Here is a 23,358-nt window from a genome sequence, read left to right on the forward strand (position 1 = left end):
TTTACTTTGTCAAGCTTTTATAAAAAACTGATGGTATTACACAAAGCAAATCATCTATTTCCCAAGCATGCCCAATGAAATAGAAGGCAGAGCACAAATGAATGGTAGAAGGGACAGACGCAGGGTTGTGCTACACTCTAGGCCAAAGCAGCTGCCTAGAAGATTCAGAGGACCAAGGCCAGCACAGGATCTTTCAATATACACCCTGGTTCATATGCTATCTCTGAGTTTGGGACCTTTTTATTTTGTAAGTTCAATAGTCTATACTCGCTAAGAAATAGGTTTAAAAATACACATATGAAACAGTACTAAAGGACAGTTATTCAGCTGAAGTGTTTGATTTATAAGCAAGGAATGACAAGATGATACTGACAAAGTATATTTGTATTAAACTAAGATAAACACAAAGACATATTAATATAATCTGTTATAAATTCCAACCGAGTCTTAACTTTTTTTTGACTCTATGACTGTGCATTAAGTACAATTACTTTAACTGCAATACCAATGACAGCCATGAAACAATTCTGTTAGACCAAAGACTCATACCTCTATGAAAAACAGAACAACTACAAAAAAACAACCATTTACACTTAATAAGAAGAGCAAACATTTACTTCAATTGCAGTATATGCTTTTCAGTCACAAAAAGAAAGAACAGTGATCAGACAGTGGTTGCATCCTGTGCAAAACAAAACAAAACAAAACAAAACAAAAACCTTAAAATACAAAAATGGTAACACAAGGTGTCAGTCTGCTTAGGTTGCAGGAAAAAGGAAACAGTAACTGAAATATGGCACTCCTGGCAATTTATAAACCAAATAGAATGCCTTTGAAATGATTAAATTTATTTGTGTATTAGTAAGAAAGCCCCACCACCATAAATAGTACAATATTTAAAAATAAAAAAAAATATTTATATCCATCTAAGACAGATAGTGTATTTGTACATTAGAGCTCTTTAAGTGCAGAAGGTGGTTCAGGTTTTGCCTTTTGTATTTTTTAGTTCAGTACTTGCCCATATGTTTATAAAGTTCCACTCAATTGAAAAAGCCAATTCAAATCAAGGAAGGTGTTATCAAAGTTGCATAATTTCACTTGGGACTACCAACAGGTTAAAGGTTCAAATCAAGTCTTTAACATTAATATTCATTTTTAGTCAATGGAAAGTTAAAAAGTCCTTAAATCTTCATTATCTTCTTGAACTTGCCCTTCTAAATGATTCTCAGACTGCAATTCCTAGTTTGCAAATTAAAAAAAAAAAAAATGCAATATGCATCATACTTCAAGAAAAGACGATGATGTCGAACTAGCATTCTTCTGGATCTTTTCCCTGCTTCTTTCAACCTTCTTTATAATTTCAGACACAATGCACACTGACGAGGTAAGACCCAAAAGAAACAGCAGATCTGCAAGGAAAAATAAACTGAGTTTTACAATTCTTTGAAATGCACAGCAGTAGATGACACTGTGCCAGAAGTATTTCATGAGGTAGAGATCATAAGCATAAATTTAAAATGTTGAAACTGAGGGAGAACAAGGTAGCTTATACATAAAAAGTCTTGCTGGGCAAGTTCAATCCCAGAACTCACAGTGGAAGGTTAAAAGCAAAAGGTTAAAAGATCTGAAAGCTGTCCAGACCTCTGTACATGTGCTGTGGCACAAGTGTCTGTACACACATACAAACACACACTAATAACACTTTAAAAATCTGTATGAAAGGGAAACTGCAAATAACTTGCCCAAAGTCACACAGCTGAGAGAGAAGTCAGAACTAGAACCCAAATTCTCTGATGACATTCCCTGAATCCTAAGATCATGTGACTAACTTTTAATAGTAACACCAAGGTTGGTTTCCTATTTGATGGATCTCAAGTGCAAAGCACTATTCAAGAGGCAGACAGATCTCTGTGAGTTCAAGGCCAGCCTGGTCTACACAGCAAGTCCAGGACAGCCAAAGCTACACAGAGAAACCCTGTCTCGAAAAACCACAAAGAAGTATTAACAGGACATCTGGCTCAAAGTGCCTTTCTAGTGATTGTTAAGTTTTGCACGTTACATTTCCAAGCCTACAAGACTGTCTTTTAATAGTATTCACACTATCTCTACTTTTACTTATCTTTTTTAAGATTTATTTATTTATTAACTTTACAGTATTCTGCCTACATGTGTGCCTGAACGCCAGAAAAGGACACCAGAGCTCATTCATTATAGATGGTTGTAAGCCACCATGTGGTTGCTAGGGAGTGAACTCAGGACCTTTGGAAGAACAGCTCTTAACCTCTGAGCCATCTCTCCAGCCTGTACTGTTATTTACTGCTTAAAAAATCTGGAGCTGTTTTTTAATTTTAATTTTTAAAAAGTGGAAGCAATGTGAATATAGAATTTAAAATATTAAAATTAAACTAGCTCAGATTTCAAAGTAAACTGCAACTTATACCAAAAACATATCAGAGACTATAAAACTCACTTCATAAATATACCAATTAACATACATATATATGTGTGTGTGTATATATATATATTATGAACTACAATTAACCTACAACAGGTTTTCTGAGCTTCTGTATTTCAAAATCATAAAATATGACTTTATAACAACTGATAACATACAGAATGGGGAGGGTCAAATAAATGAAAACAAGTTTTCCTAGAATATCCTAAAATGAAAATTTTAAAGTCCTTTTGTTATGAGTCCTGACAGTTATTTTTTATTTCCTATTTTAAAACAGCTTTTCGTTACAACAAACACATTAAAAAATACAACAACTATTAATGGCACATAGACAGTATTTTCTTTACCCAGTATACTTAGGCTTTCGGTCTGAAAAACCTTCTGAAGTGGAGGAAAGTAAATAACAAGTAACTGTCCCATGATGGATCCAAGAACTGCATAGCAAAACATCTTATTACTGCAGAGTCCAATCTCAAACACAGACTTGGTCTGTTGGTGAAACAGAGAGTTCTAATTATTCCACCCTGCTCATAGAAAGAACATCATGATTATACTTGGTCCAATTTTGAATAATTCTATCAAGCTAACACCACAAAATGTCCTAACTTTATTATTTTTGTAGCACTCTCATTTATCAAGAAAAAGTTTGGGGTGGATGCAAAGATTGTAAGAGCCAAAAGTACAGGATATCTGTAGCAGAACAGCATCTGTTGGTGTGACAGGGCTGCTGCACATGTCAGGGATTGCACATAAGCACACACAAGCAGCTGTGACTGCATGCATAAAACTACAAGACCCAGTTAAACCTGGGCTGGACAGAAAAGATCATGAAGTCCCAACCCTAGCTGGGAAGCTGCTGGCGACTGATGGCTGCTGAGGGAGAGAGAGTAAGTCTCTTCATAGGTATGGCCCCTGAGAAACTAGCCGTGCTCAAGTAAGATGGTCGTGCAGCCATGCATATATGAGCAACATTAAGCAGACTCACTGAGTTTAAAAACAAGAGAGCAAGTGAAGTGGGGAAGGAGGCAAGAAGGGAAAAATTGAGGGGAGAGGAGAGGCAGATAGGAGCAAAACATATGTCTATATGAGATTTTCAAACAATTAATTTAGCGGGTCATATTTACATGTTTATATATGTGTACATAACTAATAACTAATAAAAAGAGGCCATTAAGTTGAAAGGGAGTTGAGATATGAAGGACTGGAGGAAGGGGACATGGGAGAGTCTGGAGTGAGGAATGGAGAGTGGGGAAATGGTGTAATTATATTTTAATTACAATTAAAGAAAAATAATTGCAGGCTGGAAGGTTTAATCCCCCACACCAAGGTGAAAAGCAGGAGTGACAGTGCTTCTTGCTATCACAGCCAGCCCTGGCGGTGGAGACAGGGAGGCCTCAGGGACTCAACTGGCCAGCCAGTCTCACTGATCAGTGAGCTCCAGGTTCAATGAACAACTCACAAACTAAGCTGGAACTCGATACAGGAAGACAGACCATCAATCTCTGGGCGTCCAGGAGGGCATAAGTAGTCACACATACCCTCTCATACAGCCACATAAAATGAAGGAAAAGTTTGTTCAGTGTTGTACACTTGCAATCTCAGTTCTCAGGGAACTGTACAGGAAGATCTCAAATTCAAAGTGGGCTTAAGCTATATAGTGATACCATCTCAAATAACAAAAGCAAAAGGAAAGAAAAAAAGGGCTCTTGCTTAAGAAGAGTCATGTATAAAAATGAGCCCATAAAAAGAAAACTTCCTTTAGTGCCTGTGGGTGGTTTAAGTAAGAATGATCCTGGAGGTTGGAGAGATGATGGCTCAGTGGGTAAGAGCACTTGCTACTCTTCCAAAGGACCCAGGTTCAATTCCTAGCACCCATATGGCAGCTCACAACTATTTGTGACTCCAGTCCTAGGGGATCTGACACCCTCACACAAAGGTGCATGCAAACAAAACACCAATGTGCATGTAAATAATAAATAATTTATTTAAAAAAAAAAAAGAATGGTCCTATAGGCTCAACTACTTGAAGGCTTAGTAGACAGGAAGTAGCAGTATTTGAGGAAAGATTAGGAGGTGTGCCCTTGTTGGAAGGAGTGTGTTACTGGAGGTTGGACTCTCTCTCCACTCCCTCTTCTACCTTCCCCTCCCCCCCCTGCTTATGGATTAATAAGTAGCCTCAGCTACTTCTCCATGCTTACCTTCCACACATATTCTCAGTCATGATGATAATGGACTAACACTGAAACTGTAAGTGGACCCCCAACTGAATATTTTCTAACAGTTGCCTTGGTTATCGTGTCTCTTTTCACAGCAACAACACTAAGACAGTACCCCAAAGTATTAATAAATTTTACTCATATTGTATGAATTATTTTCTATATGTTCACTAAGATAGACAAACCTAAACCCTTACCCAACAAACACAATTATGTGTGTATGTAAAAAGTAAAACTGCCTTTTATAAAACAAACACAAGTACTAGTTTCTAATAAGTAGTTTAAACTAGTGATTACTCACTGTGCTTGGAAAGCTCTAGTGTGAGAAATGCTAATAAATACAGTTAAGGACTCATAAAAGCCTTTAAAGGGTAAAAGACTTCTTAGGAGCCAAAGAGAAACAGTGCAAAACAGCAGTGAATGCCATGCAAAGTAGACTAGTTTTCAAGTAGACTAGTTTTCAAGGACACTGCTCTCAGAGTGTACCCCAGGTTCTGGTGCCGGCACATTATTGTCTCTCAAGAAAATGCAAACATCACTTAACATACAACATGGGAAGAATAAGAATCTCAAACTTTAACACAATGACAGATGTGACAAGGTACAAATTATCCTTCTAACAAGGCTCTCTAAAATGAGATAGTATCTTTACAGCTCTGTGATGTCTGTCCTACGTTCAGATGTTAGTCTAAACATATCCTGTAGCTATCTAATAACTGAAGCTTGGACACCAACTGAGATCAAACATACATATTCATTGCTGACCGTCACACATCATTATAGAGAGATGAATGACACTAATCTGTGGCTAAAAAACCAAAGCTAAAATATCCATGATCTCTGTCTGCTTTCTATTAAGGCTGTTTTCAAACAGACAAACTAAGTGAAAAATTTTAAACATACCTGAGACCTGGAACTTAGTGCATTGAACATGTCAAAAAACACAAAGCAAGTGAAAGTCATTGTTGTATCCCGTGGTGTTATCACATTGTCTCGAAGCTGCCAAGAAGAAAGACAAAATGACCTATTTTTTGTTTGTTTGTAGCTGAATAAAATGGGTAAATACTGCATGCTTTTAAAATCAAATGCCCTCATTCTAAACAGGAAACCTATCTGAATTTCCTACAAATCACTTAGTGAATAAATATACTATAAATAAAAGTTTTTAAAAAATCTCATGAACTATGTATCAGGAGTTAAAACACTGGCCCTATTTTAATACAGCTATGCAAGTACTTAAGATTTTCTTGTCCTCCCCAAATTTCTATGCACATACTTTACTTTTTACTTAATGGCTTTAGGTTATATTCTCTTAATCCATATTTTTCATTCACAGGACTCTTCACTTGCCAAATCTGTACAACACCCTGAAATAACTAAGAATCCCACACACAGATGCATGTTAACACAGCAGTTTATCCAGGGAATATACCTCTCGCCAGAAGACAAACAAAGTCCCACAAACAATGATTATTGATGAAACAAGTATTTTAAGTATCAAATTTTTTGTCAAAATGCTGTCTTTCCAGTTTCGAGGAGGTTTTCGAATGACATCTTTATCCACTGGCTCTACTCCAAGGCTTAAAGACAAAAAGAACAAACACGGTACTTGGAAATGTTGTTTACACTTACTTTTATAACCTAACTAGCTTTAATTATCTAGGAAATTAAATACTTGCTTTCAAAAACAAAATGTTGAATCATAAAGAAAATTGGCTATGATTACTTGGAAACTACCACTGGTGGACATGCTGGCATATGTCTCTAAGTACCAACTACTACCATGAAGAAGTGAATGGGGAACAAAGGGAGAAAAAAGAGGAGAGGAAGGGAAGTGAGGACAAGTGACACTACTGATTTTGTCATTTTCTAAACTCTCACACTTATGCATGAGGCAAGGTATGATAGGCAACTGATAGCCAATTTTCAAAAACAAAAAACTTTGTTTACATATTTTGTTTACATAAATTGACTTTTCAAATCCATAACCTACCACGAAAACAATATATTTCATGCAAGGATGTCTTTGATTTACTGCAAGGGCCATGACAGGCCCAATCACGTACCGTAAGACTAAAGTAAGAGACACTGAAATCTTTGAACACATGTTACCAAGGCTCTTTAACAGAATCCAGTTATGAAACTGAACCTAGAGATGGTGTTGATACAATATTATGAAAGTGTCTCTTACACAGTAAAAGCCTGGGACTTTTGCTAGACCTCAGTCAGAGTCACAACTCTTATCCTACTATGTACTCAGCATGTGTAACGTGTTTAAGAGAATAACAGAACCTATCTTGCCTTGGATATCCCATTAACCAACTTTTACAGTGTGAGCTAATGCATAGCTGTAATCTTAAGTTACATGCCCCTGACCCAGAGTAAGACATATGTGTTTTCACATGTACTATAATCATTTGCTGTAAACACAAAACAGGCTGAAAGTGGCCTTATAGAATGGATATCCTTAAGTGCTGAAAGCAGCATTAGGATACTAACCAATGGTGTCTGATTATCTGGGTTAGTGGAGTCACTGACTTAATTTCCTTTAAAACTCCAGGTAAAAGTATTATAAAGTATCTCTCATTCCTTCCACATGTGACGCTTTCTGTGATGTTCAATAAAAGAGCCCTTTATTGGGGACAGATACAACAGACAGAGACAAGATACACAGACATACAGCACAGCCTTCATGCACCATAAAATTTCAGATTCACAGTCAGAAAACAGAAGACAGAGTGAAACAGAGAATTTAAATGTTGGCTCACTCTTGGTTAGATAAGGATAACTGGGTAGGGGAAAGGAGGGCATCTTTGATTGCTTCTGCTAGTGTAACACCAATGCACCAGTGGCAACCGAGTTTGTTACTAATGCGTTCAAACTGACCTTAGGAAGTTTCTCCACTACATCCAGTTCTTAGAACTCAGCTGATGCCCTGAGGGCAAGAACTGCAACTGTTCCCTGTCACCCTCACACAATGTAAAGGATCAGAACTACATTGAATGAATGGACAATCAAAAGGTATAAAAGATATGAAACATGGTGCTGAAAAGTCCCACGATGAAGGTTTGATATGTCTTATTCACAGCTGCCTTGTCTTTTCAATTTATTCATAACTAAACACTTACCTTTGAGCTGGGGGTCCATCCATAATAATATTAATCCACAATATCTGCATTGCATTGAGAGGGTTAGGGAAGTTCATTAACGTAGCCAATGAGATTAAAGTTAATGCTGCTATACTCCTGTTGAGATAGAGTCATTTAATTAGCACAGTAAATTAAACACATTTTACTAGCACTCAAGTCTCATGTTCCTGAGGCTGGGAGCCAGTTAGTTATGCAATACTTGCTAAGTATGCAGACCTGCATTTAGATCCTCAGGACCCAAGTGAAAAGTTAGGGGCAGTGGTGCACGCCTGTAATCCCAGTACAGGGAGGAAGAGACAGGAGGGGCCCTGCAGCGTGCTGGGTGGCCAGTCTGGCTAATCACTCCACGTTCAGTGAAAACAGGTTATCAAAAATTAAGGAAGGAGATGACTGAGAAAAACATCCAATGTCAACACCTAAGCTCAACATACAAAGACAAACATGTACACAGCTATGTGCACACTCACAAACACATTCATTATACATATAAAAGAAAAAAAAACATGTTCCAATATTTTAACATTTCCTATTAATTCAACTGATCTATCCTTCATTCATATGGCTATTTTGTTAAGAAGTGAAAAGGTGTCTCTGGAAACAGTCTGACTTTGCAGCTCAGGGTCTTGCTAATCTAGACTGGGATGGCTCAACAGTCTACTCAGTTTCAAGGTGCTGGGATCCAGAGTGAGAGCCACTCTGATCAGCAAGAGTATTTTCACAAAAGTTTTTTTATGCTTAAGCAACAACAGCAAAAGTAGTAAGACCTCCTAATCCTGACAGAGGCTTTCCCTAAATAAAATACACCAGGCCTCTGGAAGTCTCCTGCCTCAGCCTGATAGAATGCTGGGATGAGACATGTGCCTCCAAGCCCAGATGACAAGAATTTTTAACCTACAAAACAAGTTGGTATCAGAAGATGGAAAGATCTCCCATGCTCATGGCTTGGCAGGATTAACATAGTAAAAATGGCCATCTTACCAAAAGCAATCTACAGATTTAATGCAATTCCCATCAAATTACCAACACAATTCTTTACAGACCTAGAAAGGAAAATTCTCAACTTCATATGGAATAACAAGAAACCCAGAATTGCTAAAACAATCCTCTACAATAAAAGATCTTCTGGAGGTATCTCCATCCCTGATCTCAAGCTGTACTATAGAGCAACAGTTATAAAAACTGCATGGTACTGGCATAGAAACAGAATGGTGGATCAATGGAATCGAACAGAAGACCCAGAAATAAACCCACACACTTATGGACACCTGATCTTTGACAAAGACACCAAAACCATACAATAGAAAAAAGATAGCATCTTCAACAAATGGTGCTGGTCCAACTGGATGTGTACATGTAGAAAAATGAAAATAGATCCATACTTATCACCCTGCACAAAACTGAAGTCCAAGTGGATCAAAGACCTCTACATAAAACCAGATATTAAATCGGCTAGAAAAAAAAGTGAGGAATACCCTAGAATTCATTGGTACAGGAGAAAACTTCCTGAACAGAACACCAACAGCACAGGCTCTAAGAGCAAGAATCAATAAATGGGACCTCATGAAACTGAAAAGCTTCTGTAAAGCAAAGGACACCGTCATCAAAACAAAGCGACTGCCTACAGATTGGGAAAGACTCTTCACCAACCCTTTATCTGACAGAGGACTCATATCCAGTATATATAAAGAACTGAACAAGCTGAAAAGCAGCAAACCAAGTAATCCACTTAAAAAATGGGGAACAGAATTCTCAATAGAGGAATATCGAATGGCAGAGAAGCACTTAAAGAAATGCTCAACCTCATTAGCCATTAGGGAAATGCAAATCAAAACAACCCTGAGATTTCACCTTACACCCATCAGAATGGCCAAGATCAAAAACTCAAGTGACAACACATGCTGGAGAGGTTGTGGAGAAAGGGGAACCCTTCTCCACTGCTGGTGGGAATGTAAACTTGTACAACCACACTGGAAATCAATCTGGCTCTTTCTCAGACAAGTAGGAATAGCGCTTCCTCAAGATCCAGCCATACCACTCCTAGGCATATATCCAAAAGAGGCTCAAGTACACAAAAAGGACATTTGCTCAACCATGTTTGTAGCAGCTTTATTTGTAATAGCCAGAAGCAGGAAACAACCCAGATGCCCCTCAACTGAAGAATGGATGCAGAAATTGTGGTACATCTAGACAATGGAATATTACTCAGCAATGAAAAATAAGGAAATCATGAAATTTGCAGGTAAAAGGTGGGACCTAGAAAGGATCATCCTGAGTGAGTTGTCCCAGAAGCAAAAAGCACACACGGTATATACTCACTCTTACAGACATACAACATAGGACAAACCCACTAAAATCTGTGCATCTAAAGAAAGGAAGCAAGAGAGAGGACCCTAACTAAAATGCTCAATCCCCATCCTGAAAGGCAAAGAGGATGGACATCTGAAGAAGAAGAAAACAGGAAACAACCTAGGAACCTGCTACAGAGGGCCTCTGAAAGCCTCTGCCGTGCAGACTGTCAAAGCAGATACTGAGCCTAATGGTCAACTGTCGGGCAGAGTGAATGGAATTTTATGTAAGAAGTGGGAAATAGCAAGAGCTGGAGAGGACAGGAACTCCACAAGGAGAGCAACAGAACAAGAAAATTTGAACACAGGGAACTTCCCAGAGACTCATACTCCAACCAAGGACTATTCATAGAGATAACCTAGAATCCCTTCACAGATGTAACCCATGGCAGTTCAGTGTCCAAGTGTGTTACCTAGTAATGGGAAGAGGGACTGCCTCTGACATAATCTGATTGGCCTGCTCTTTGATCACCTCCCCCTGAGGGGGGAGCAGCCTTACCAGGCCACAGTAGAGGACAATGCAGCCACTTTTGATGAGAACTGATAGACTAAGATCAGAAAGAAGAGGAGAACCTCCCCTATCAGTGGACTTGGGGAGTGGCATGCATGCAGAAAGGGGAGGGAGGGTGGGATCGAGAGGGTAGGAGGGATGGGCTTACGGGGGGATACAAAATGAATAAAGTATAATTAATAAAAAATAAAAAAAGTTAAAAAATATTTAACAATTTTTTAGGCTATAAAAGTATCTATTCTATTTTCAAAAAAGATAAATAAGAAACACTACTGAGATTTGACAGACCCCTTTTACATTTGGGGAACAATTAAATAAATCCCAAAAGTTTATGCAGATATCATTCAGTATTCATGGGAACTGAACTGGTTGCAGGATCCCCTTCAAATGCCAAGGTCCCAGTCACTTATATAAAATGGCAAAATAGCTACTATTGTTTATGCATTTCCTATTATATACTTTATATCATCCCTATATAATTGATAATATCTAATTTGACCTAGACAGTATGTTAATAACTGTTAATATATTTCTTTTAGAAAACAACTTATAAGCAATCTTCAAGAATATGTCAGGACTTTCTAAGCATTGTTTAAATTTTACTTTTCAAATAATTTCTCTAGAAAACTCATAGATCATAGATAAAAGCTCTTGCAAACTTACGTGCTCAGCTGAAATCTAACAAAATTTTTAATGTTATTATAAATGCCTTTACCCTCTTCAATTGCAGACCTGAAATTTAAAAATAAAGAAATAAGAAAATATCACATAAAATGTGCCCATACATTTTGAAAATAAGTTTCCAACAAAGTAACAATTAGCACCTTTTAAAAAAATACCTACTGTTAGGTAAGAATAGGAAACAAAAACATTTTAATTTACCGAAGAATTGAGTTCTATTTAAACTATTTTCATTATACAACATTCAGCTTCTCGTTCTTTAAAAACAAAAATGAAACAAAACAAGAACGATAGGCCTGGAGAGATGGCTCAGTGATCGAGAGGGCGTTCTGCTCCTGCAGAAGACCTGAGCTCAATCCCGAGGATGCCAAGTGACTCACACCCCGCTCTAACTCCAGCTTGAGGGGACTGCTACCTCTGGTCTCCATGGGCAACTGCACCATCATGTACACTAATATATGGAATTAAAATAAATCTTTTTATAAAGCTCAACCTAAAAATCACTTATTACCTCTCTCCACACAAGACAATATTATAAATTTCTGATCCTAATACAATGACATTCTATATCCTTCATAGCTCATTTTTCTTAGTATGTTAAATTAACACATGTCAAAAATTAAATGGTGCCAGGCAGTGATGGCACACGTCTTTAATTCCATCACTCAAGAGGCAGAGGCAGGTGGATTTCTGTCAGTTTTAGGCCAACCTGGGCTATAAAGTGAATCCAAGACATCCAGGAATATCATACAGAAACCCTATGTTGAAAAAACAAAGGATGAAAGGTGAAAGAAACATGGAATTTCTTTATTGTTCCTATATAACTATTAGATTAATATGCTGTGAAGAAATTAAAGATGTGATTTACAAAAATAGTACTCAAGAATTCTCACATTCATTGACAATCTAGGAAAAAGTACATTCTTAAAATAACTGCATCGTCCAGGATTTTTTCAAGAATAGGGAGAAAAAATACTTCTCTCCTTGAAGAAAGCTGGCAAATGTGGAGCGCTGAGCTCCAATGTGAATCAGTTTAGGCCATATCTGGGTAATAAAGCATGGCAGGACTCATGATCAGAATTTATCACTGCAAAGAGTGAAGTTCAGGTCATTCCACGGGTAGTGGAAAGTGAGATTTACAGACCTCCGCTACTGGCATCACACTGGAGTCTCAATCAACTGGAAACTATGAGAGCAAAGGCATTCAGAGCTAAGGAGCAGGATCATTAAATGTGGGCAACAAGAGCGCTTAGTAATATTTTAAAAAAAATTAACGCATGAATGTGAACTTAACTACTAATGCTACATACATGTCTCCCGTAATCTCAGTTTAACTACAATAAAGACTCTGGAGAAAGAGCCTTTCTGGGTACATTTCTATGCCCAAAAAAATGTGACAACTAGCTAGCACTCAGTAAACAGTTCTTAAATAGGCTTGTCACTTATTTTATCTGTTCCATTTACACAAATAATTTTCTCTTGATTACATAAAATAAGACTATTAATCTGCCAATACTGCCAATTCTTTTCAAGGTGAATTATCTGAAGGTGAACTGTATGAAGGAGAGAAAAACAAATGTCTTACATTATGGTTTGGAAATCATCATCCACCAAGATCATGTCTGCAGCCTCTTTGCAAACATCCGTGCCAGTCTGGCCCATTGCAACCCCAATGTCTGCAGCCTTCAGGGCAACTGCGTCATTCACGCCATCTCCAGTCATGGCTACAACTGACCCGTTCTTCTGTAGAGACTACAGAGGGCCAGAAAAATAGGGCAGAGAGAATTATTCTGATTTTTTTTTAATCAGATAATGGAATAAGTATTTTTCACAAAACTAAGATGAGAAAAAATATCACTTCATTTTCAGTCAACTTCAATGCATCAAAGTCTTTACATAATAAAGCTTATGAACTACAGTTACTAGCATTCCCATCTAAAACAACGGTATATCTGAAATGTGACAGTCAACTATACACCTAGGGGACCCTGTCTTCCAGAGAACATCTAACAATGTTTGGTTGCATTCTGACTGTCTTGAGTTGTAAGATGGCACTGGCATGTACTGGGTAGGAGCTAAGGATGACACTAAACATTCTAGAGTACTCAGGAGAGCCCTTTCATCCCTAGCTACAATTAACCTACCCTAAAAGTCAACAACCTCAAAACTCAGAAGCTCTGAACTATACAAGGGCTAGCTACTACACAGAATTCAATCTGCCTATGAACTGTTGGATACAATTTCGGCTGTTTCATACATCAAATGTTACATAACAACATTCCAGGCAACGACGCATTGTAGAAGGCAGTAGATGAGGCTGAGACACCCCTACTGCCTGCTAACATGCAAGTGGCATTGGAGCACAACGCACTTCTCACTTACTTGTGGAACATGCCACATAATGGAAATGGTCATTGAATGACCTCCTTCTAAAACAGCTTTATTAACAGACTTATGAAAATAATAAGCCTTTTTGATACTGTTCACTCTCACAGAACATCCTTCTTATATTTACACAGTGCCTTGCCATCACTAGTCACATTGGGATGATTTAGCTGCAGATGCCTGCCAGAATACACTTCTATACTGTTTAACTTCTACTGTTTAAAGGGGCTACATTGGAAAATGCCTTACAGCTTCCAATACTTCCTTTTCCAACTAAACTGCTATTATTTCTCTGGCAAGCTCTTCCAGAACTGTATGTTTTGTCTCACAATATTTTCAACTGTGATGTTCTATTAATACTCTTTGTAATGAAGACAAAGTAGCAATATTTTGTATAACAAATTTAAGATAATTTAGTTTTCAGACACTTACCTTAATAATTTTCATCTTGTGTCTTGGGCTTGCTCTGTAAAATACTGCAACCTGTTAAAACACAGTTACATTAAAATTCTCCAGTGTTAACAAGAAGCAGTATTTCTAAGTAATGACATTTTTATTAACTTAATTTGGCACAAAGATTGAAACTAATCAATGCCATATATTTGTCAACATCCACTTCATGCAGGGATTAAACCTTTACCAAAGAAAAGAGTATATTACATTCTTCATAGGGAACACATAATCTAAACAAGTCATAACAATTTATATAATTAGGGTAAAGCTATGAAGAGAAAACACCTTTATTCTTGAGAGTATTTCAGAAATGAAAAGAGGGGAAATTTTTTTTCTTTATCTGTGTCCTTACAACACTGGTGTACATCAGAAACAACTTTTCTCTTTGGTTCATCTCCGAGAGGAACAGCTACTTCCTAACGTCTGAGAAGTCATTTTTACAGTATCATGTAGGTGTTCCTTGTCTTGCAATATTTCACAAGTCTTTCTTCAACTGGAATTCAAAGCTGCTTAGTGATCAGATTTCTCCAACCATAATTAATCTCTTTTCATCTGTGCAATCCTTTCACTGTGCTCCGATGACAGCGAGAACAGTGTGTCTTGCATCCTTAACTTTCACTTTGTTTTAGCCCATTTTCTTAGGCAACACTGCCAGCCCTTACAGCTCTCTCACACAGTACCACCAGGGGAGTGAAAAAGGGGAGCTGACTGTCATGGCCCCATTCTCTTTCATAAAACCACAGTTGTAAATGTCATCAATTCACACTTCTCACTAACTTTAAGGCTTCATGTTCCAAATCTCCCAGCCTCTCATTTCGCAGAGCTCTCAAGCGCAGCACCATGGTCAATCTTTCCAGGACCAAAAAGCCACAGTGTTTTTATATGCACACACACTCTTCTCTTTTCTAAGTCCCTGAAGGGTTATTTTATAGCACATTTCTCTCTTCACTCCTCTAGTCCAACACCTCCTCTACTTTGGCTCTCCGTGGACAACTTTATTTCTTACTTCAAAGAAAAGCCACCCAGGATCTGTGTCCAGTATTTTATAACCCTAGTGATTTACTATAGATGAACTGATAATCCTGAACTACTTGAGATCATTACCCAAATTCTCAAAATCCTTCCCTCTCATTGATCAGATTTTTTTCCTCACATTTAAAGTGAGAACCCACATTCCATGCCCTCCTGTCTTAGCTTTCATCTCCCTGCTTTTCTTCCTCTTCTTTTTCATCATCATCTTAAAGTCATGCCATCTTAAAATTTCAATCTTACCTTCTAGATTTTCTTATCTGTCTAGCCTGCTTGGTTTTGGTGCTTTGGGGCATTCATCCCTCTTTTAAAAATTTGTTTACCTTAAAACATAATATCTACGAAGGCAAAGATCTTTCCCTCTACCTTCAGTGCTTTCAAGGTATATGCCAAATGAATAAAAAACTGAATCTCAGCACTGTCATACAGACTGCTCCTGATTCCACTTTAAGTCTTAAAACAAGAGAATATTATTTTTTTAAAACAAACATTCTGCTGAACTACAGCATCCATTATTGATTATGCCCAATGTCCTATGGGAATCATGTGATGCATATTTGGAGACTATTCTTCAATTAAGAATAAAGTTCAATTTCTATTCAGATAGTGCATAGGTCCCTCCATCTGTATTCTAGCTAAGGCCATTTTAGGTTTAACTGGAATGTAATCTCTTCATGGAAAATTACCCAATTCTATTCCCAAGGTCAGGATGTCCAAGCTAACTTATCTTAGCTTCTGCTTGTGCAAAACTTTCCCCTGCAGTTGCCAAGCAAGATAACAGGACATAGTTTTTGCCTTTAAAACTCTCTTACCCAAAACACTTGGTGCTATACTTAGGTTGCTAATGCCTGAGTATAGTCCCAGCCAGCTGGAATGGTCTTTCAATTGGCAATAAACTGTGTCTGAGTGGTCATCCCTGGTGAGGTTCCTATAAGATTTAAATATAGCTTAAAAAAAAAAGCCATATATATATATATACTCAAACCATACTTGTAACTACATATGTAAAAGTCTAATTATTCAGAAATTAATCATAAAGCATACACTACACTGAAATGCCAACATTAAATGTTTGGCAAAAGCCACAGAATGTACAATATATTCAAATAAGGACTGATGATGAGTAATAATGTACTACGTTGTGCCTCTGTTCTACATAGTTTATTTTCAAAGTTGGCAAGACACTTCTCTGTAACTATTCTAGGTTACCAAAAATGAAGAGCCTGGTACTGTTTGACTGACAATGCACTCCTTGATAGATTAGCATATTTATTAGTATGTAATAAATATATTAACTATTATAAGATTTTAGCATTCCAAGGCTTCTGATTTTATCTCAAAAATAGAAGCAGCCCCTTTCAGACCAAACAGATCAATCACAAGCCAAATTGTCAACGATTACTTGGTCTTTCACATGTGACACATATCACCACACAATGTAAAATGTGTTCTTAAAGCACCCGAATAAGTTATTCTTGCTGAGTAAAAACAATGAAATTTAGCAAATGCCAAATTAAAGTCTAAAGAAATTATGTCCTACACTAAAAAAAGTTACTAGCAAGTGAAGTGTAACACTATCTTGCAACTGAAATCAAACTTGGCTCTCTAAGAACTAAACTCACTGCATAAATAATCTTTGAATTTCGTTATCTGTTTGTCTAGTAAAAGAGAGTAGCAGTGACTAACCAACAAAGTACAACCACTACGGTTTGGAAGTAAAACGTGAGGAAACAGGAGGAGGACAGAATAGTGCAAAGTTACATTACAAAAGAAGATAGCACAGCAAAATATTAGAGACGGGAAAAACACCAAAGAAATAGCCACAAATGACCTACATATTTTCAGAAACTCTCTGCAATAGCATTTCACTCTTCCCTATTAGCATTGCTCTGGGTATCAAATTCGTGACCAGCATCCACAACTCTTTAGACTGACATAGACTGACTAGGTATGATGAGGAAAGGAAGTTAGGGAGAAAATAGGAAAGCATTAAAGCAGAGGTTAATGAGAAAGAGATTAGAGAGATTAGAATAACCCATCAAAGGTCCTCAAATCTTCTAGAAGATTTCCTACTGATGCAATGTATAAATGGCACAATGATGATTAAAATAAAAATGTATAACCTACAGAAAGTGAAACAATACACAAACCAGGATTATGAGGATTCATTAATACGCTGAGTAAACAAAGATTTAGTAATATATAAAACAGAAAACAAAGAATGATGAGCATACTCAGTTCTACCTATGCATAACAGGACACATTCTAAAATAAATCACAAATAGAAAATGCTGAGAACCTAGGTATACTTTACAAGCAGCCAAAACTCAGCTTCCACATACCTAACTGTTCTAGGTAAATAAATAAACCCACATGTAGATTTTGAAAGATTCAGAATGTATTCTACAGAATAACAAAGAAGAAATACTGACATGGCAAACAGATGTTAGGATGTCAAAAACTAGTAGACTGATAATTTAAAGCTCTTATTTCTACAGTAAGAAAAAAGTCTCTACAAATTAATCAGAAACAAAAGCAGGTGAAATAAAACCTGTTGGCTGTCAAAGGTTTACATGAACACAAGATGAAGGAGGAAGAACAGTCCTGCTCATTAAAGATTCCATTAAGTGAGCCGGGCAGTGCTGGCACACACCTTGAATCCCAACACTCAAGGAGGCAGAGGCAGGTAGATCTCTGTGAGTTTGAGGCCAACCTGGAGTACAAAGTGAGTCCAGGCCTATTTTACAGAGAAATCCTGTCTCAGGGGGTTGGGGGGGGGGGGGTCCATTAGTGTTTAGAGAAAGGACTCATTTAAAACACATCAAGAACCTATAAAGAAGCCATGGTATTGTACAATCCCTCTCCTAAGTTGGATACATTTAACCAATTCAAAAAACTAACTTCAAGGCTTGGGCTTTATTTTATTTTAGTCTCTTTAGAATACTGACAGGGTATCTGCCATAATTAACACACACACACTCTACTTGCGAAATATGATGTCATCTGTCCACGCTAATGATATAATTTGGAATTTGTTTCTTCCTTCTCAAAATACCTTTTAGGCTTGTTTCCACAGTGCATTAGCATTTTGTCAAAGAAACAGAAGGGGAACTAGAAAAAGCAAATGCAAGGCTGAAAGCTCTAGCAAAAGGCTGAACAAATGTCTAGTGAGAAAATGTTTAACTATAGATTTTACAATCACTTGGAATGTATACTTTAGCCCACACCTCTGGAGAGGCCAATATCGGATTTATTTCACAAATAAACAATAAGGTAACAGAACTACATAAACTCCCATTCAAATATGTAAACATCCTTCCCAGCCCCCCAACCCCCCCCCCACCACCACCACCACTTAATCTCAAGCAAAGAAAATGTTCCTGCTGCCCTGGATGCTCTGAAACAACATTCATGAATGACTATGGCTTGATAACACTTTAATTTTGCCTGAGTAAAGAGTGTATTTCTGCTAGAAAGCAGCTTCCCCTGCCCCCATCTGTTTACTCAAAGCAGCTCTAAGTCCAGGGACTCAATGCCACTGCGTTAAGTAGATTGTAAAAATAGAAATTAACTGAACCTTGGTCAAATCATTTCAGATCAAGAATTTGGTCTACAAAAGTAATTATATCTGAAGTTGCACATTCAAACCTATAATTAACACATGATGAATTTTTAAGTTACAGCCAGGGGCTCCAGTACCCATGTCATTCCACTCTCACTGGCTCTAAGATATCAAACTTTATAATTACTCAAAATAGAAGTAACTAATGTGCCCTTCAAATCAAAGTGTCACAGTCATATGTTCCTGTAAGAATCATAGTAAACAAACTATCAACTCAGGAAAGGGCATGGTGCTGCTTGGTCAAAGAGCCAGCCTGGAAAGGCTACTAATGGTGTAATTTTAACCCCATTGCACTCTGAAAGTATAAAGAACAATTAAGTGAAACAGCAGGGATACCCTATGGCAACAGGACAGTTCTACATACCACTAATGGTGAGCAAAGTAACTACCCATTTGTCAAAATCCCCTAAAAGTAGTAAAGCTGGGGTACATATTATTTCTTCAGTTAATCCTGAAAATCAAAACTTATGCTAAAGAGTATACTAATTGCTAAAATTTTTTAAGTGCGGTAATCTATCCTCTAGCCAGTGACTACATGTAAAATATGTATAATGCATGCACTCTTGGTTACTACTGTTATCATTAAAACATTATTCACAGTAAAAATACATAAACTAAAACTTCACTAAGAAAATGGTTTTACAGCAGGACACGGTGGCACACTTTTAATCCCAGCACTCGGGGAGGCAGAGGCAGGAGGATCTCTGTGAGTTTGAGGACAGCCTGGTCTACAAAAAAGAATCCAGGACAGCCAAGGCTACACAGAGAAATCCTCTCTCAAAAGACCAAAAAGGGGTGGGGGGCAAGAAACAGACAGACAGACAGACAGACAGAGAAAGAAAGAAAATGTGTATAGAAACACATACATACCTTCCAGGTATGTATAAACTCACGCACAGTAGACAGCCACACAAAATATAGTATACCCATTAAAGGCATATTTTCTAGTTGTATCTCATGATTTCAGAAATGCTGAAGTTCCATAAAATGAATGTTAAGCTTGTGAACGTATAAAGTATAAACTAGGTTTCTGTTAAATATGTATTTTAAAGTTCACAGTAGTTTAGCCTACTATGCTATGTGGGCATATAACTTCTGAAATGTCTGTATTAGATTATTAATAACTTGAATTATAATTTACTGTTCAATTTTTCTATAATAAACACATTATTACTGAAAATTTTTTCTAATCAGAAAAAATAAAAAAATATAATCTATATGTACTATATAAAATATATATAAAAATCTATAAGTTGAGATATTGATATATTTTAAGGAATTCTGTATTCTAAAAAGTCAGCTTTTAAGTATAAATTGAAATAAAAGAGGCCATTCAGTTTATTACTGGCAACTGATGACTAAAATACCTAACCAAATAAATTCCAGAGAAGTACTTATTTTGAAGGACATATAAATACATATACACAAATATTAACAACATGAAAAAAAATAATGCTGTCCAACTTTTGTGAAGTCAACTTCCTATATCCCTGTGTATGTGACAACCAGTTATGTCAGGCCTCCATGAAGCAAATTTCATGTAAGGAAATTGGCTTTAAAGAAGTTACTATGTTATACAAAACAGGAATGTCTTTTTTTTTTTCCTTATAAATAATTTGCTACAAAAGCATTAAAAGCAAAGATTAAAAAGCATTTTAGTGCCAAACCATCAGCCTTTCAACAGATGGTGCTGGAACAAGGAAATACCATGCATAACAAAGAAAATTCTGACCTCTGCACTATATACAAAAGTTCTAAATGATCACTGGCCAAAATCAAAAGCTCTAAAACTGGGGGCTGGAGAGATGGCTCCACGGTTAAGAGTACCAGCTGCTCTTCCAAAGGACCCGGGTTCAATTCCCAGCACCCACATGGCAGCTCACATCTGTCTATAACGCAAGTTCCAAGGGATCTGACACTTTCACACTAATGCACATAAAAATTAAATAAATTATTTTTTAACAAAAGCACTAAAACTATAAACCTTCTAAGATAAAATCCTCTGTTATCCCAGTCTAGACTGAGCCCTTAAATTAAGAAATCACAAGTATGACCCATGAAAGTAAAGATTGATAAGCCAGACTTTATCATATTAAACACTTCTCTGTAGTCACACCAGGAAAAAAAAGCTGAAAAGCTGAAAAGGCTACTATATGATTAAAAATATCAAAATTAAATAAGAAAGCAATGTAATTTTCCAAATACTTAGATCATGTAAATAAAGACCATAATATGACAAACAAGTACATAAAAATTATTTAAACTTAGAACTTTTTGAGGAAAATGCAAATGAAAACCACAATAAAGTCTTCTTATATACCATGAAAGCAGTAAATGACCCCTCGACAGGTGGCATCACTACAGAGCAACAGGAGCATTCCCACACTGCTAAAAGAAGCTCAGCATCGTAGTGCCAATGTGCCACCCAATATGGAGTGTCTTACCAAGTTCAGAACATACCAGCCATGTGACCCAGAAATTACTCAGGTATTTTCACATGAGGAAAACTGACTTTCACAAAGAAGCTGATACACACAGCTTTCTTTACTTACTGTCAGCAAACACTAAAAAGGCCCAACTGTCCTTGACCTGAAGAGACACAGCGCAACCACACAGTCACACACTGCTCAGCAATTTAAGGGAAGTGGAGAAGTAGAGGCCTAAGACACACAGCAACGCAGGGAAGCGAAGAATCAAACTCAAAAGCCTCATCCTTCATGATCTTATTTTTACAGAATTCAATGAAAGATGAAACTATAGGAATAGGAAATGAATCGCTGCTGCCAAGCTCTAGACCTAGAAGAGCAGTTGAATATAAGAGGTCATGGAAGAAGACTTGAGGTTTGGGAAGAAACTATTCTGTGTCCTGTTTGTGACAATGTTTGTAAGTAATGTATGAATCTGTCCAAACTCAGAACTGTACTCCAGAATAGGTGTGTTTAACTGTCTGTAAACACCTCAATTTCTTAAAAGGTACAAACAAACTCAAGCAAAAATAAAAACAGAATATAAGTTGTGTCAACTAGCTGTTCTCTTTCCATTTTTTATACATACAGCCCCTTGGTTACCAGTCTTTCCACAAAGGAAATGCAGTTTTTACCAGAAGTAATTTTACAAGATTTTCATAATGGTCACATCATAAATAACAATATGGTTTATTTCAAAGAAATTTCACTTCAGAATTTGAAGCAGCAAATTTGGTGAGCATTCCTCACTGACAAATGTGAAGTTTCACTGCGACGCCCACAGTGGCTGGCATTCAGGACACAGGCTCTCAGTATTAGTCAAGCGAGCTTACCTTTGGCACTATCTGTGAAAGCTGCTGGACCTCCATCGTGTCCACTTCTTCTCCAGACACTGACTGGGAAGTTTTAGAGTACAATCCCAGACGACTAGCTAAAGAAAACACAAAAGAAAAAATATATATATAATTAACCAAGTTTCTTTGCTTGAAGAGTTGCTAAAATTATGATCATTTAGTATGATTTTATATTTACTTCTTCATAAGGATAAAAACTATACCAAGGGATCATAAGACAAACAACCAGTAAGATAAAACTATCTGAAATTCAAAGCAGGTCTCAAGTTTCTTGCTTGATTATTTTGTTTGTGTTTAAATTTAAGCATAAACAAGTTTCCCTAAGCCAACAAACCCTAAAAATTAAAATTAGATTCATCAATTTCTGCTCGATAGCGTAATTCTAAAGACATTGAGAACGTACTATAAGCAAACACTGGGGGCAGAGTTAGCTGCCTGCAATAATGTAGTTGCATATAAACGACAGCATATGTTGAAGAGCTATTCTCCCAACGTCTTGATTCCACTGACCCTTCTTTTTTTCACTCAGGAAACAGTGCAGTCTTTATTCTTAGCCAAATCATACTGTTACAGCTTTGACTACAAAATACATAGAGGGTAGGATACTAATCTGCTAATGCCTTTTCCCTCTGGGCAAAGAGTGGATTTTTTTTTTCCTTTTTCTTTAAATTATAATTTATTACAATTTATTCAATTTGTATCCTGGCTGTGGCCCCTTCCCTCATCTCCTCCAAATCCCACTCTCCCTCCCTCCCACTTCTCCCCCTCTGCCCCTCCCCTTAGGTATTAAAGCAGAGGCTCAGACTCATAGCCAAACTTTGGGCATAGTGCAGAGAATCTTATGAAAGAAACAGGGAGATAAAAAGACCTAGAGGGAACAGGAGCTACAAAAGGAGACAAACAGAGCCCTGGGGAATGATACCCCAACCAAGGACAATGCGTGGAGAGGACCGGTCAGATGTAGCCCATAAACTTTGTCTCCAAGTGGGGTCCCTAATAAGGGAAACAGGGACTTTCTCTAGCATGAACTCAGTGGCAAGCTCTCTGATCACATCCTCCTGGGGGGTGCAGCCTTGCCAGTCCACAGAGGAAGACAATGAAGCCAGTCCTGCTCAGACCTGATAGGCTAGGATCAGATGGATGGGGAGGAGGACCTCCCCTATCAGTCTACTGACCCTTCTTAAGGTAACAAG

The 23,358-nt window shown here is 37.3% G+C and overlaps 1 protein-coding gene across 5 annotated transcripts in view; it reads right to left on the minus strand.

Moving 5' to 3' along the window:
• Atp2c1 (ATPase secretory pathway Ca2+ transporting 1) overlaps nt 1-23,358 on the minus strand; it is a 106,556-nt gene that overhangs the window by 11,201 nt on the left and 71,997 nt on the right. For 4 of the 5 annotated variants that reach the window (XM_055629474.1, XM_055629478.1, XM_055629475.1 and 1 more), the window contains 9 exons: nt 22,145-22,242; nt 14,175-14,225; nt 12,943-13,109; nt 11,340-11,408; nt 7,800-7,916; nt 6,104-6,251; nt 5,575-5,670; nt 2,803-2,944; nt 1,285-1,409 (listed from right to left, as the gene is read on the minus strand). In XM_055629474.1, the coding sequence (XP_055485449.1) occupies nt 1,285-1,409; nt 2,803-2,944; nt 5,575-5,670; nt 6,104-6,251; nt 7,800-7,916; nt 11,340-11,408; nt 12,943-13,109; nt 14,175-14,225; nt 22,145-22,242 (1,013 nt within the window). Of the gene's footprint in view, nt 1-363; nt 1,410-2,802; nt 2,945-5,574; nt 5,671-6,103; nt 6,252-7,799; nt 7,917-11,339; nt 11,409-12,942; nt 13,110-14,174; nt 14,226-22,144; nt 22,243-23,358 lie in introns of those variants that run through there. The other variant, XM_055629477.1, reaches the window with a different exon arrangement.

This window comes from Psammomys obesus, unplaced genomic scaffold (assembly GCF_907164565.1).
Source record: "Psammomys obesus unplaced genomic scaffold, mPsaObe1.curated_primary_1811, whole genome shotgun sequence".
NCBI classification, from domain to species: domain Eukaryota; kingdom Metazoa; phylum Chordata; class Mammalia; order Rodentia; family Muridae; genus Psammomys; species Psammomys obesus.